This window comes from Penicillium chrysogenum (genome assembly GCF_028827035.1).
Source record: "Penicillium chrysogenum strain IBT 35668 chromosome Unknown utg000005l_segment0_segment0, whole genome shotgun sequence".
Taxonomy (NCBI): Eukaryota; Fungi; Ascomycota; class Eurotiomycetes; order Eurotiales; family Aspergillaceae; genus Penicillium; species Penicillium chrysogenum.
Genome location: NW_026622753.1, coordinates 6966104 through 6981637, shown reverse-complemented (window position 1 = coordinate 6981637; position 15534 = coordinate 6966104). Strand labels below are relative to the sequence as shown.

General features: G+C 49.0%; 7 protein-coding genes across 7 annotated transcripts; 3 read left to right on the top strand and 4 right to left on the bottom strand.

The window, feature by feature from the left end:
* Window positions 1-272: 272 nt before the first annotated feature.
* Window positions 273-623, bottom strand: N7489_011016 (uncharacterized protein; the record flags this gene model as incomplete). Its single annotated transcript, XM_056716765.1, has 1 exon — window positions 273-623. One exon carries the CDS (start codon window positions 621-623, stop codon window positions 273-275), a length of 351 nt encoding a protein of 116 aa, XP_056564387.1.
* Window positions 624-1390: 767 nt separating this feature from the next.
* Window positions 1391-3075, bottom strand: N7489_011015 (uncharacterized protein; the record flags this gene model as incomplete). Its single annotated transcript, XM_056716764.1, has 4 exons — window positions 1391-1579; window positions 1629-1737; window positions 1799-2922; window positions 2971-3075. 4 exons carry the CDS (start codon window positions 3073-3075, stop codon window positions 1391-1393), a joined length of 1527 nt encoding a protein of 508 aa, XP_056564386.1.
* Window positions 3076-3632: 557 nt separating this feature from the next.
* On the bottom strand, window positions 3633-5397 carry N7489_011014 (uncharacterized protein; the record flags this gene model as incomplete). Its single annotated transcript, XM_056716763.1, has 4 exons — window positions 3633-4017; window positions 4082-4625; window positions 4684-5083; window positions 5146-5397. 4 exons carry the CDS (start codon window positions 5395-5397, stop codon window positions 3633-3635), a joined length of 1581 nt encoding a protein of 526 aa, XP_056564385.1.
* Window positions 5398-7869: 2472 nt separating this feature from the next.
* On the top strand, window positions 7870-8730 carry N7489_011013 (uncharacterized protein; the record flags this gene model as incomplete). Its single annotated transcript, XM_056716762.1, has 2 exons — window positions 7870-8002; window positions 8060-8730. The coding sequence occupies 2 exons, from the start codon at window positions 7870-7872 to the stop codon at window positions 8728-8730; spliced, it is 804 nt and encodes a 267-aa protein (XP_056564384.1).
* A 76-nt stretch (window positions 8731-8806) lies between these two features.
* N7489_011012 (metallophosphoesterase family protein) lies at window positions 8807-9508 on the top strand (the record flags this gene model as incomplete). Its single annotated transcript, XM_056716761.1, has 1 exon — window positions 8807-9508. The coding sequence occupies one exon, from the start codon at window positions 8807-8809 to the stop codon at window positions 9506-9508; it is 702 nt and encodes a 233-aa protein (XP_056564383.1).
* Window positions 9509-11020: 1512 nt separating this feature from the next.
* On the bottom strand, window positions 11021-12432 carry N7489_011011 (uncharacterized protein; the record flags this gene model as incomplete). Its single annotated transcript, XM_056716760.1, has 5 exons — window positions 11021-11467; window positions 11548-11756; window positions 11813-11952; window positions 12007-12233; window positions 12298-12432. The coding sequence occupies 5 exons, from the start codon at window positions 12430-12432 to the stop codon at window positions 11021-11023; spliced, it is 1158 nt and encodes a 385-aa protein (XP_056564382.1).
* Window positions 12433-13123: 691 nt separating this feature from the next.
* On the top strand, window positions 13124-14935 carry N7489_011010 (GMC family oxidoreductase; the record flags this gene model as incomplete). Its single annotated transcript, XM_056716759.1, has 3 exons — window positions 13124-13154; window positions 13215-13928; window positions 13986-14935. 3 exons carry the CDS (start codon window positions 13124-13126, stop codon window positions 14933-14935), a joined length of 1695 nt encoding a protein of 564 aa, XP_056564381.1.
* Between the last annotated feature and the right edge of the window lie 599 nt (window positions 14936-15534).

Here is a 15534-nt window from a genome sequence, read left to right as displayed (position 1 = left end):
GGGAGAAGATTGACAGTTAGGACTAATCGACCAACGTAGACTGGAGTATCAAAATGCAAGTTACAGCTTGAACTAGGTACTTCTCGGGTGGTCTCATCTCTAACCACTTCTCATCCAACTTTATATACATCCAAATATACCAAATCTACTACAGGCCAGCTTTCCTAGGTTATTACCTCCCCACATTCCGTACTTACTTTGGTCATTTGATGAACTTGTCGCAGTGCCAGGTAGCGGGTTACCTGGGTTTGACATGCGGAACACGAATTTTTCTACTGCTGCATCGCCAGTAGTTCGCCAGTGGTCATGGTGATGTCTGCGAATTCCTTCGCGACGTCGTCTATCTTGCCCTGGGCATCCTTCATGGTACTCATCCTGTCCTTAGCGGTCTTGTGCCAATCCGACTGAATCTGTTCAACCTTGGCCATGTGGTTGTCAATCCAGTAGGCCCATAGGGTACGCAAACCCCAGTGCTTGAGGCCACGGGGGATATCGCCTTTCTTGAGGGGCTTTCCTTTTGGTTGGTTCTGGGCATTATATAGATACCAAGCTACCAAGCTCGTGCAAGTCTTCTTCACACGTGAACTTGTCGCTCGCCTCAGTTCCTCTACTGGCGTGATCATTAATCTCGTCAACCCTGGTCTATGCACCTCCAACCTAGAGCGCAACAGCGACAAAGCTCCCGTGGTGCTACGCCTTGTACGGCGCATCTTGGATCGCACTACCGAGGTCGGCAGCCGCACCTTCGTTCTTGGCGCAGAGCGATGGGGTGAGCCAGGATGTGGAAGCGCGGGTCTATACCGAGGTCGGACAGCGGGCACAGAAGAAGGTGTTTGAGCGGACGCTGCAGATTCTGGAGGCGAGGAAGTCGGGAATTGTAAGGTAGGACTTCAAACTCCCTCCTTTCTATAATTCTCTCCCACAAATCGACTAATACATACGACCATAGGGTGTGGAAAACAGGGCTTCCCGTCCGCTCAGCCGTACTTAAGCCACACGCCGGTGAGTTAGTAGTTGGGTGGGTGACCACCAGCGAATCCTCACTGTTGTATGTTTTTGTTTTTGCTTTGTTTTTCGCACTGCTCTCCTTCGCCAGTTCACGCACTGTCTGCACTAGGGTGGTGAGCGGATGATGAGTGAAAACTCTGGATCGGGCGGACAATTTTACATCTCCCCAACTACAAATGTGTGTCTTCATGCTCTATGCGACCGAATTTTCAGTTTAATCTAAAACATACAACCATAGGATGTGGGAAACATGATAGAATTTGCAGATCCCGGACTTCGTGGCTCCGGATGCCCTTTGATAGTCGTGCCCGCGGACCCCGCAGATTCCAAAAGCTCTGGTTATCAATCCAGCCATGAAGCCTATCCTCACGTCCTCGATCCCTCACACAATCTCCAGCTTAGATTTACCGGCCTTTTTGCTCGAAGCGAGAGCAGCCGACAACCCAAACTGAGATGCAACCCCGTTGATGCGGTGGGTTGAGTTCAAGTTCTTCACCACGAGGATTTGATAACAAGTGGCGCTGCCTTGGCGAGAAGCGATGACAGACCAGGCGAGGAAGAGCTCCCAAATCTGTTTGATGTTAAAACCTATCAGGCTTAGCACATAAGATGAGACTCACCCTAAACCACCGTTGGCCATACTTGGCCTTGATAGTGTCGGCATTTCCAAGCCAATTGCGGTACCATCTCCATAGAGTTCCAGAATAATGCACCCCAACGGTATCGATACTGACGTTGTACCATAGTCAGTCCCGTCAAAGGCAGTGTGTGATATCCTTTTAGAACTCACCTTTTGATCTCAAACCCGGCCCGTTCCAAGCACATCGTATAGTACCAAAGAGGAGTAGACGCATCGGCGCCACGGAAGATGTACTTGTTCAAAAACAGCCCCCAAATCAAATCCTCATACTGCCATGTTTGGCGAAGACCGGAAAGCTGCACGTACATGGCACCATCATCTTTCAGCATGTCATAGCATTGGCGGAAGAAGGTGGTGAGCTTTCGAATACCGACATGCTCACCCATTTCGAGCTGCGTGATTTTATCGTACTGGGCATGAGGGATGTCGCGGTAATCCATACACAGAATACGGCTTTGCGCTTCGGTAATTCCAGCCCTTTGGAGGGCATCGTTACCCCATGCCGTCTGGTGGCGCGCAATGGTGAGACCGGTTACCTTCGCTCCATAATTGAGACTTGCGAATTTCGCCAGAGTCCCCCATCCACAGCCGATGTCTAACATAGTCTCGTCTTGCTTAAGGCCGAGCTTTTCACAGACAATCGCCATCTTGTTATCCTGCATTTCCTCTAGTGTTTCCTCTTTTGACGTGTCGGAGATGATACCGGAGGTGTAGATCATGCGAGGGCCAAGGAACCAAGCATAGTGGTCGTTACCACGATCGTAGTTTGGACGGATCTGCTGATCGTCTTGGTCTTTCGTGTGAAGCAACACATCGCGAGCAAAGGTCAGGAAAATGTACTTGAATAGATCCCAGGTGAAGCCGAAGTGCGCCCAATCATGGCGATATTCCAAGATGTCGAGAGTATCTCCGTTAAAGTCGACCACACCATCGAGATACATTTCACAGAAAGTCTGCATAGGGACACGTTTCTTGCCGTGCCATTTGGCACGGTCTGCCTCGTTTTTGAACTTTAAATACTGTTCTATCGGTCGCCCCGGCAATTTGCCTTTGTCGGTCATGCGAGAACTGCAGGAGGATGTCCATGTCCAGTACCCCACCAGGATTGGCACAGTCGTGATTAGACCAAGAAATATAGTTGTCTTCATACCGCCGCCAAGTAGATAAGCAAGGACGGCCGGGACGCCCACCAGAAGACCGATTAGGAGGGAATTAGAGAATCCCTGGTTACCAGCACCATCAACTGGAAGAGGCGCATTGTGGATGGCCGCCGACTTGAATCAGTTAGCAATCGGTCACATAGTAATAATTGGGAGACTGACATCTGTGAGGGGTATTCCACAATCCTCAGGCGTTTCGAATTTCGAGGGTTTGGCTGGTGGTGTTTGAATGAAATCAATGTCGCTGTTGAGATCAGGGGACGACATAGCGGCTGCAGGCAGACTTTTCTCTGCAGAATCCCCTCTAAAAGGCGAGCGAAAAGTCAAGAATGCAACTTGAGGGGAGACGCGACAACATTAACGGACACTCCTGCCGTGTCTCGGCTCAAGTCGACGGGGCCCGCGGGTCCCGAGCTCCATTATGACGGAGGGATTTGCAAGGGGATTCCACTGAATTGGCCAATAAGATGTTAAGATGTTAAGATATTCCAATTATAGATATTGTCTGACTGGGATACAAAAATACGCGTAGGAGTTCCCAAGGATGAGATTGCCGAGAATTTCTAAGCACTTTCATGTAAATATAGACCCGATTACATCGAGGTCTTGTTCTTTAATCCGGTAGAAAATTAATCCTGCAATCTGTCACTTGAAGTCTTTGTGAGGTGACAGTGAGGTTTCTGAACATTCCAGGTACTTGCACGCCGATGAAACGGATCTATCAATGTATATATTCCATGTAACCAAACTGTCCGCCGCAACACTCCGACCTAGCCCTGCAACCATCATATGAAGGTGCACAGTCGCACCCTGCCTCATTCCCTTCAGTATACGTACTCAAAATTCGGGTTTTGTGCATCAGTCAAATCAGCGAAGGCCGTAGAATCGGCCATGAGCTCGTCCTCACCCCCTCTCTCCCGCAATTCATCGCGCGTCTTCTCCTTTCGCCGGTTCTCCCAAATAAAGGCATAGCGAAGCACAAAGAAAAGGGCGAGCTCAAGGCAGTTGGCAACCAGCAGAGAGCCAATTCCCAGGGGGTATCCCGGCGCTTGCTCAGATTTGTAAAAGAAGGGGCCAGCAATGTTGCCGACGCATGCTCCAAACCAGATCATACCGGATACGATCATTTTCTTGGACTGTCCACCAGTGTTGGAGGTAATAAGGGAAAGGGATATCACGAAGGAGGCTTGATATGACCCGGTGAGATAGCTAAATTTTGGGGGAACAATTAGTCACTTCTTAATCGTCACAAGCACCAGTTAGATCTACTTACAAGCAGATCAGTCGGCCGACGTATGCATTGTCGGGGGCAAGCAAGAAACCGAGGGCACCCGCAATAGTCGGGACCATGAATAGTGCGCAGACCAGGGTACGGCTATTCTTCGGCATGTGTTCGTTCGCATATCCTCCAAGCACAATCCAAATAACCACGATTACTCCTTGAGGTATACCAAGCAGTGTCGTATTGAGTGTATCGAACCCGAGGCCTTGAATGACCAAAGTGGAGAAGTTGGATATCCCACCGTTTGGGATGTTAGCAAGAAAACCCAGGATAGTAAATAACCAAGTCTTATAATCGAGATACGCTTCTTTGACTTGTTCCCATTTAATTTTCTGTCCCTCAATACCGGTCTGATTAGATCGCAGTCGCGCAATCATCATGAGCTTCTCATCACGATTGAAGCCCCAAAACGTTGCTGGCGAGTTAGGCAACAGTAGAGCCAGCGCAATTCCCCAGGCGGAACAAACAGCACCAATGATGAGAAACTCGTAGCGCCAGGATTGAAGAGCACCTTTTATATTGCCGATTCCATAGCCTAAACCCGACAATAAGTGATTGCTACTCAATTTGGTAAACTCCGAATGAAAACATACCAATAAGACCGCCGCCGGCAACACCGATGCCATTCCATAAATAGTATGCGGAGATACGCCAAGGCTGCTCGGCACGGGTATAGTATGTGGAGACGACGACCATAAACGCTGGGTCGGCAATCGCCTCAAACGCGCCAGAAAGGACTCGAAGTGCCGCAAGCGCGTCGAAGTTCTGCGATGCAGCCTGGCACATGAGAAGCACGCCCCACATGAAGATGTTGAAGGCGAGATACCAAGCCATCCGGCGGCTCCGTTGCATGAGTAGGTTAGACGGGATTGCCCAAACTAACCATCCAAAATAGAAGATACTTGATAACCACGAGTATTCTGTCCCGACTAGGTTGAGGTCTTCTTTGATACCGAAGATTGCTGCGTAAGAAAGTGTCGTCTTGTCGACATACTATTAGAGACAAACGGTGTTAGCTGTGGCCTAAAAGAGCGAAATTGAGATGACCAGCATACATAAAAGAAGTAGCATATTCCAAGAAGTGGAATGAGGTGTATGTCAAGCTTGCGCTTCAACCTCTTTTCTGCGTCTTTATCGATGGCCTCATCATTAGGATATCTTTGAATTGCTTCAAGATATAGTTCACTATCTTCTCCTTGGTTGATTTTGCCTGCCACCGATACCTTGAGGTTCTCCTCTATATGCTGGACGTCATATACGCTCTGCGGCTCCACTACCTCTGGGAGGGTTTCTTTCTTGCCCTCCATGCTGAAGTGCAGAGTTTCTCACCCAAGATCGATATTCACTTGTGTAACCAGTGGAATGGGTATTGAAGAATAATTGTTTAGCAGTATCAATAAATAGGATAACCACCACAATATAGAGCCCCCGCGTGGAAAGGTGGTGACCAGCAGTCGAAGTCGGGCACAATCACAATTGGTGGAATAAAAGTTGCGGGGAAAATTCGATCAGCGCAGGATCGGGACCAAGTCCTGGAGAGACTCTGCTTGACTGTATAGTTGTTCCCTGCGAAGAACTACCCCCGTATGTAGCATAAAGTGATTCGACGGATTGCATGTTTGACCAATTCATCGTGCTTATGCTGATCATGGGAAATAATCGCCATTATGAAAGAAAATAGGGGAAGACAAAAAATTCAGTAGGGCTTCAAGCTGTCGGACAATCTCCGAGACCTGATGCCGAAAATGTTACACTACCAGAGCCGACGATGTCATTCCTAGCTCGACCTCCGTGGCTTGGGGACATATTAGGATTGTGTGTCCACTGGGATATTCAAAGATATCAGAATAGGAGCATGTTTTTCGATAAGTAGATGTGTAGCACTCCGTACCTGGCGTTGGATTCCTATCGGCCACAACTATGAGATCTTGTTTCCGTGTCTGGGGTTAGAATCCCCGCAGTTCCTGGTTATGGGTCGGCGCATATTTGTGTGGGGGAGTTGCATGGGAGCGTGGGGGAATTGCATTGCAGCGTGGGGGGAAGAAGGGAGAAGGGCGGGAATTCCCCAGGGGCCATTCCAGATTATTTCGTATGTACTCCGTACGGAGTACCGAGCGATGGTAATGACCGGGAATAGTTGCCGAGCAATCCCTTTCTGCAGCCACAATATCCACAATGGATGTTTCCAGCAATTGGTGACAGAGATCGGCATATGAATCATCTCGGCTTTTGGTGCCTCCAATAGTCACATAAACTGGCACCGACAGTATCAAAGTGTCCACCCAATGCATCCGCAAATAGACCAGATCGCTAATAAGGTAAATGAGCCCAGCTGACCGAAGAAGGAAGTTGCCTTTCATCCTTGGCGTACGGCAGTTTTGCAAGCATAAAATTAGTTAGCCAGCCACTACCCCTGGAGCCGAAGCCCCGTCTTCCCCGGGGTCTTCGCCAAGAACCCAAAGCCCATTACCCAACATCCCGGGGCTGGCTTTCTTGGCGAAAACTGGGCAGAGGCTGAACTCGTCCAGTCTTTCGAACTCTTGAAATGGTAACTGGATATCAGACGAAGAGGGCGGAGGGCAGAGAATTGGGTTCGCTTTCCTTGAATCTATGGGACGTGCTTCTTCAGTTGCACAGGAAGTGTCACCTCTTGCATCGAGTATTCAGCCCGAGTAGACAGCCCGATCCAGGTTCACAAGATGCGTTCCTTTCTTCTGTGAGATCAACTTTCCAGACTCCATTTGTTTGGGATTCCTAGGACCTCCTAGTCTGAGACCAGACCTCCTTTTTTGTTGCTTGTTTGTCTTCAGACTGCCGCGTTTGGGCCACGTGACACTGTCGGTGTTGTTGCCTGATTTGTCAGGCCAAATAACGCGCTGCACGTGACAAACGTTTTTGTGAGAATGTGAAGCTTTTCTCTCGTCAGTCTCTTCTTGATAGACAGACCTGATAACCCAGAGAACAATCTATGATCTGTCGTGGGCATTTATTTAGGGAGCACCCCTAGTAGGTATATATACGGTCGGGGATAGCGTCGAGATCCCGCATTGTATGCATCCAGCCAAGTGCCATGCCTGGAATAGAGTTATAAAATAGAGGTTTGACAAGGCTTAGCAATATTCAGCGACTATTAGAGAGTGCGCATGTATAATAATTAAACTAATATCATTTTTAGTACAACTTCCGGTCGAATGTCGGTATATAACCACCAGTGATCATCGTCAGTTTCTTCACCCTCTTCTTGTTTCTTGCTCTTCTGCAATAGAAAACACGTGCACCTTTTTTTAATCTCAAAGAAATTATGCCCTGGTGTTATTCCAATAATTAGAAGTTCATAAATAAGCAATCACATGAATTTAAACATCTCTGATGCGATCAACTGTCTCCTCCGAAAACCAACCGATCCATTCTGTTTCTACACGTGCACACTAAACCAGCTCGGCCAATATATTTCCTCCGACATCTCAACCACCCGTCGCCGAAAGTTGGTTCATCTCCGAATTTTCGCTCTCTGTTGTTTCTACACTAATCCTAAAACACGGTAGTGAATCTTTATGCCAAATGACAGTCGTGGATTAGGGTAACAATGCATGAGACCGATCTGCAGACCGAGCGACGTGCCTTGCATTTCGGGCATGATTGGCCCTGATTGCATTTTCATGGTGCGGATCTTTTTTATGCTTACGGTACCAGCGCCGAGGAAAGGAATTATATATAGAGGTGAATCATGGAGCCTTCGTGACATATGTGATTCTGTGAATCAATTACCTTATTTGATCATGGGGGGAATTTCGTCTCTCAAATTGCTGCCCTTTGTGGCTGGTTGCGCCTTTGCTGGTTATCAATATCCTGAGGTTCCAAAGGACTTGACTACACCATTCCAGCAGCGATTGTCAGTCTATGGACCTGATGGTATGAACTCTGCTAGAGATAGTGAACCTGAATGAGGACTAACTTGTTCGTCTCTAGCTGTGTCTGTTGGTTGGAACACCTATACGCAACTCGAGCAGAGTTGCGTACATTATGGCTTGTCAGAAAGCAACCTGAACACCAAAGCTTGCTCATCCTCGTCGACCACCTACGACCCCTCCCGGACGTGGTCCAATGTCGCCGTCCTAACAGGCCTGACCCCAGCGACAACCTACTACTATAAGATCGACTCCACCAACTCGACCGTTGGCCATTTCCTTAGCCCTCGCACACCTGGTGATAAAACTGCCTTCAGTATGGACGTGGTCATTGATCTGGGTGTCTACGGCAAGGACGGCTACACAAGCAAAAGCGCCAAAAAGGACTCCATCCCAGTCGTCGAGCCAGAACTAAACCATACGACAATCGGTCGCCTCGCGAAATCAGTAGACGATTACGAGCTCATCATCCACCCAGGAGACTTCGCTTACGCCGATGATTGGTATCTGAAATTCTCAAACCTGTTTGAGGGCAAAGAAGCCTACGAGTCCATTATCGAACAGTTCTACGACCAACTCGCACCAATCGCAGGCCGCAAGCCCTACATGGCCAGCCCGGGAAACCACGAAGCAGACTGCTCTGAGATTCCATACTTGAACAACCTCTGCCCCAAGGGCCAAAACAAAGCCCTACATGGCCAGCCCGGGAAACCACGAAGCAGACTGCTCTGAGATTCCATACTTGAACAACCTCTGCCCCAAGGGCCAAAACAACTTCACCGAGTTCATGCACCGATACGAGAAAACCATGCCGCAGTCTTTTGTTTCCTCGTCATCCAACACGAACGCCCAAGCCCTGGCCCGAAAGGCCCGCAGCCTTTCATTGCCACCCTTTTGGTATTCCTTCGAATACGGCATGGCCCACGTCGTAATGATCGACACTGAAACAGATTTCCCTGACGCACCAAGTGGGCCAGATGGTTCTGCCAAGCTTAATGGCGGGCCATTTGGCACTGCCACCCAGCAGATCGACTTCCTCAAGGCTGATCTCGCTTCCGTCGACCGGAGTGTCACACCCTGGGTAATTGTCGCCGGACACAGACCGTGGTACTCAACTGGTAAATCGTCGAACTCCTGCGGCCCCTGCCAAGAGGCGTTTGAGGGCCTGTTTTACCAGTATGGCGTTGACCTCGGTGTCTTTGGCCATGTGCACAATTCGCAGCGGTTCTTGCCTGTTGTTAATGGTACCGCCGACCCCAACGGTATGAAGGATCCCAAGGCTCCCATGTATATTGTTGCTGGGGGTGCGGGTAATATTGAGGGGTTGAGCTCTGTTGGCAGTCAGCCCGATTATACGGAGTTTGCGTATGATGAGGACTACAGCTACAGTACCATTAGATTTTTGGACGAGCAGCATTTGCAGGTCGACTTTGTGAGGTCTTCTACTGGAGAGATCTTGGATTCTAGTACTTTGTATAAGGAACATGCGACGGATTTTGTGGAGCAGTGATGGAAGTTCGGGTAGTATGGGCTGCTTGTGCGCATCAAAATAATCATAATTTATCACTCGATCCACTTGTAAGTCGCCAAGTCTGTGGATAATGCCTCAATGCCGCAAAGTCATGAAGTATAATGACGACATTGCTTTAGATATTTATATAGACTTTTCGACCTCGAAACTTCCTTGGCCGCGCAGGTTTTTCAACTTTTCAGACCATCAAGATATCAGCAGACCACATAAGTGAGAAGATGGAAACTATTTACCTGATATTAGAGAAGGCGATTTTGTGGTCTGGTGATGCTGAGTCTCTACAAGACTTTAGATCCTGGAGCACCGAATTTGATGGATATCCCGCAACAGAATTGATGTCCAGCCTCTTGGAGTACGATTCAAAGCTTCAACGCATAACTCAACTTGAGGAATACCTCCTTGAACAGGTCCAAGCTTTGGAAGGGAAAGACGTTACATCGCAGGAACACGAAAGGTTACAAGTTCTCCAACCACAATTAGAAGACCTAAGAAAAAGCTATTGCAAATTCGAACATGGCCGGTTGGAACTCAAGGGACGATTAAAAGGCCCTGTTCTACGAGGTTTTATTGAGTGTCGATCAAACCGAAGATGGTATCTTAGTGATACACTCCGTCGAAGTTGTGCAGAACGGGGAGGTTGCTGTGGCCGTGAATGTCAGTGCTGTGAAAACCGGAGCACACATATGAATCCTGCACGGAAATTAGGGGTTGGTCATTGTACTCTTGACTGTGGATGTTGCTCTAAAGCCCGAGGGTTCGATTTCACGTCGAAGGAGAAAGAAGAGCTCTATGCCAACCATCGTCGCCTGGGTCGCTGTCTTGACTGCCTTCTGTGTGTTCGAATGGTATCTGCATCGTTTTGGGGGTCTGAATATGAAGATTTTCGCTTGCTGAGGAAATGGAAATGGTGGCTAAGCAAGAGAATTGCGTTCATGGGCTTTACAATATTGTTGCCTTACTACATCGGAAGATATTCTACTTCACAAATGTGAGCTATGAGAGATGGTCAGAGAAGGGAAAACGATCATAAAGCTTTTTTCGCTTCATAATAGGAAATTACACCTCTTGCTACGTGGGCTAAGTATTTATGTGAGTAATATTTTAGGCGGGTGAATAGAGAGCCGCCCACGCTCCCTAAACGTGAGCGCTGGGTGTCCACCACGTTAGACATCCACGGGTGCTATTGTACGCTTTTGCGGAAGTTTATACTAAGTCTTGAGGCTGCCGATACCGCGTACTATAGCTGAGAATACCTTAGAAGTGGTGTGGATACCCAGTTCTGTAGAGGTAAAAAAGAAAAAGAAAGACAGTGCCCACCTCTACAAGAAAACTAACACGAAAGAGAAGGAGAACCCTCATCAAAGCCAGACTTTTCAGATACTATCCAATATCCAAGGATTCATCCCATAATTTATTTATATACTCCTTGGCCCATATAACCCTTAGTGCTCAAAAGGTCTAACGCAACTAATTATAAAATGTACATGGCTGTCATCGTTGAGACAGCCGACTATTCCACTCCTTCGGGGGGGTTGTCGAGCTACCCACCCCAGACCCTTCCTGGAATGTCCATGGCTCACTCTGCACAACAGTCTCTGAAACCACAGTAATATCCTTCGACGACGGTTCGTTCTGAGCGAGGATATGCTCATCGCTGCCCCATGCGGAAGTCTGCATATGCGTCGGCGCAGCCGTGTTTGTCTTGCTCTTCTTGGTATCGCCTTCACCGCGATTTGTAAAGGACTTCAAACCTCGGCTGGAGAGCTGGTATGGCTGTCCTGATGTTTTCCCCGAGGAACTGAAGACGTGGGTGAGACCGATCTTCCTGAAACCTTTGCGGATAAGTGGTTGGATGATCGGCAGGTTGGAGACAACGATTGAGACAAAAGTCTCCCGACAGGCCCATTTTGAGCCAGCCTCAGCACCATCGGGGCTGTTCTGTAGTGTATGTGTCAGATACGCAGCGCGTAATAGGCGCGTGTTTCTGTGTAGGTATATTATTGTTGCATGGGACGTACCTTCATAATCGTGGCAGCTCGGATAATTCCCGCTATCATGACGAATGTAGCGCCGGAAAAGAGAACCATGAGAGGAATCTTTCGCTTTAGGTTGAGGTTGACAGTCCAGAGTAGGGGAAGCGGGATTGAGAGAAGGTACATGTCCGTGACAATGTTGAGTACCACAGAGACGAAAACATAAATCCGGGAATGGGTTGGTTGACAGAAATCTGTTCAGATATAGTAAGATAATAAGACTATTATAACTGATGATTGCATAACTCACTGCCAGGGTCAGGGTTAATCTGCCAAAACGCATGGAAGGGCTGGCATGATAGCAGGAGGGACAACGCTGTTGCGAGATAAGTCACACCTAAAATAATATATGCCACCCGAACTCTGGTGGGGAGGTGCTGGAGGCCAGTCCTGTGAGATATTTAGCATTGTTTCATTATATCCAAGGTGGTATGTGAAGCGCACGTCAATCGAGAGTAGAAGACTGCCAGGCTGAATTTGACTAGCCAGAGAATAGCCACGTATAACGACCATCCAAGGACCTGGATCTTTGATCCAGCGACACGATTGGACCACTCAGTCGAATTGGGGTCGAGACTTGCTCGCTGCTCAGGCGTCATGTAGCTGTTAGTCAGGCCCTGGAATTTGGCACCGACAAGGTACGCCGCTACTGTTTCCAGTACAAAGAAGATCTGTCAAAGAGCATCATGTTAATTCTACCTTTCTTCCGAAGGCAGGACAGGCGAAATAACGTACTCCCGCCAATGGCATGAGATAATCATCAAGTTGAAAATTGGCCGGCCCAACGAGCTTCCATCGTACCCCAATACGCACTATAATTGTAACCAGAGCCAAGGACAACAGAGTCCACGCCTCCACGTTAGCGGGCATTCTTGCAAGTGCTCGATAGTCAGCAAAGTAGAGGATGAAACAACGGAAGATAAGGGCGGGAGTTAGAGGGCATTAAAAAGAAAGGCTCCAGCCAGACCGGCCCACTGGGAACGCCTAGGACATAGAGATTTACCATGTACTCCGTTCTCCGTCATGTTATACGGATAGCCGACTAGTTTGTCAGGCCAATTACCTATTGCGAATCATCAGCCCCTGGAAGATCATCCATGTCAATTTGCGTCAGGTCCACCCGCTCCACCCGCTCCACCACCTCCGCCCCGCCCAGGAGGAGCACATCCCTGTAATTGGTGCGGGTCCGGCGATCCGTGTGCCCGACACGGGAAGCATACCCAGACCCACGGGTCATATTTCGCAACGCGTTGGAAAGAAACCGTTACAGATGTGGGGATATGGTACGAGCCAACTTACTATTGGCCAATTCATGGAGCAGCTTGTTCAACACGTTATACGGCTTCAAAATTTCCTTAAATTAGCATATTGGGAATAGAGACCCTCCCCCTATTGCTTTCTCCGCTGTTCTCCGGTCGAAATATTTATACTTCCTTTCCTCCCAATAACTAATTTCGGACTCAAAATTCTTTATTTATTTATCCGTGCTCGTATTTTTGGTGGCTTTCAAGGTTCACTCCTATCCGACATCCACACCTCTCACCAAGTCGTTCCCCGCGCGATGTCAACTTTTGACTTTATCATTGTAGGGAGTGAGTGATCTTCATTCGGCCTTGATTTCGCTGGCCCCCTATCCCTAACACATCTCGCAGGTGGGCCGTCTGGCTGCGCCCTCGCCGCTGGCCTTGCCAATTCGACCGCAAAACCCCGCGTCCTCCTCCTTGAAGCAGGCGACAACAAGGAAGATCGCAACCTTCGCGTCGACGGCCAGAGATGGCTCACCTTCCAGGACCAGTCAATGAACTGGGGATTCAAGACTACTCCGCAGACGGACTGCAACAACCGTGAGATCGATTACAGTCGCGGCCGGTGCATGGGCGGGTCGAGTTCCATCAATTTCGGTGTGTACAGTGTCGGTGCCCGCGATGACTACCAGGAGTGGGCGAGAATTGTGGGCGATGAGACTTTCGCGTGGGAAGGTGTACAGCAAAAGTTTAAGGCTCTGGAGACATTCCATGGCGAAATTCCGGAGGGCATAGATAGGAAGTACGCGGATCCCAAGATGGAGAACCACGGAAGTGAGGGACCGTTACATGTGGGATTTGCGCGGGAGTGGGAGCGGGATTTAACAGACCTGCTGGACGTCTTCGAGCAGGCTGGGTTTCCATCGAACCCAGATCACAACTCGGGAAATCCGATTGGAATGTCGGTTCTGATCAGCTCGGCGCACAAAGGGTTGCGTTCGACAGCCGGGGACCTGGTTAAGGAGAAGCTGGATAATTTGACTATTGTCACTGGGGCGCCTGTGCAGCGTGTCCTCCTGGAGGGGAAAAAGGCTGTTGGGGTTGAGTCGAACGGGAATAAATGTGAGGACGAGACCTATCCCTGCTGCGAGTTACCCAGCCACTAACAGCAGTGAACAGACTCCGCCACAAAGGAAGTCGTCCTATCAGCTGGCTCACTAAACGACCCTCGCATTCTGATGCACTCGGGCATCGGCCCTGCCGACCAACTCCAGCAATACGAAGTCCCCGTCGTCCACGATGTACCCGCCATTGGCCAGGGCCTCCGTGACCACTGCTTCGTGCCGATGGTAAACACTCGCACAGAAACCAGCACGGACCGAAAAGCCTTTTATGGCGACAAAGCCGCTATGGAAGCCGCGCAGAAGCAGTGGGAAGAAGACGGGACAGGCCCTTGGGCGAAATTTGCCTGCGAGTTGGGCATCGGCTGGTTCAAGCTGACCGAGCAGCTCACTTCCTCGCCAGAATTCAAAGCCCTCCCAGCAGACGAACAGAAGTATCTTCTGCAGGAGACCGTGCCGCACTACGAGATCCTCACCCATTTCCCCGTTCACTGGGTTATCCCGGATTTCCCGAACGAGGCGTTAAACTACTCCTGTCTCCTCGTCTTCTTGTTCAACGCCCAGACTCGTGGAGAAGTCACACTGCAGTCCTCAGATCCTGACTGTCCGCTCTCTTTCAACCCTAAGTTCCTGGCCCACCCCTTTGACCGCCGACTCGCGATAGAGGCCTTGCGTGACTCATTCCGTGTCGCGAAGCACGATTCCTACACAAAGGACAACGTGGCCGAGCTGGCAATGCCTAAGGGCGAGTCAGACGAGGACCTGCTCGAGTACTGGCGGCAGAACATCTCGTCGAGCTGGCACATGACAGGGACGGTGAAGATGGGTAGGACAGGCGATGCGGACGCGGTTGTTGATCCGGATTTCAAGTTGACAGGTATTGAGAACCTGCGTGTGGCGGATATGTCGGTTGTGCCGGTGTTAGTGAATGCCCATGTCCAGGCTGTTGCGTATGTCACCGGTGCAATTTGTGCGGAGAAGTTGGTGAAGGAGTATAGCCTTTCTTAGATATAGCACCTACTAGTGTTGGTAGACCCTAATACATGTTCCCAATGGAAATTGTACTTGCATCGCGGCCCTAGGGAATTAACATAATTTTGCTCGACCGTCTGAATAATGAATGCACAGGAAAATACAAGTGCGCATACACATATATATCATATGTACACTCTGTATCATAAGACAAAGTCTCGTTATTAGAGCAGGTGCTTTGGTGTTCATAGGGAATTTACGAGACTATCAGGAGATCGATCAGGATGTTGACCAAGGACTTTATTCACAGTATGTGTCAAAACCTACCCCACTGCCACTAGTAGTCCCGGAAGGTGCAGAGTTTTAAAAATTGTGGAAAGACAACCTTGAATAATGGGGTTTGTCCGTTCCGAGGGTCACAACCTTGGAAGGTTTCCGAGATTTGTTATCAAGTGGAGATTTTCCGACGTTTCGTGTCCATCAACTTTACCTGGGTAGGAATTATAATTATTAACCCTATTTTTGTAATATATAGTGGGGGCTGGATAAATACGTACTAGACTATATCACCTGCTAACTACATATGTGCATTGATACATATACTATCACCAATTGGGTAATTGGTAGGAAGTTTA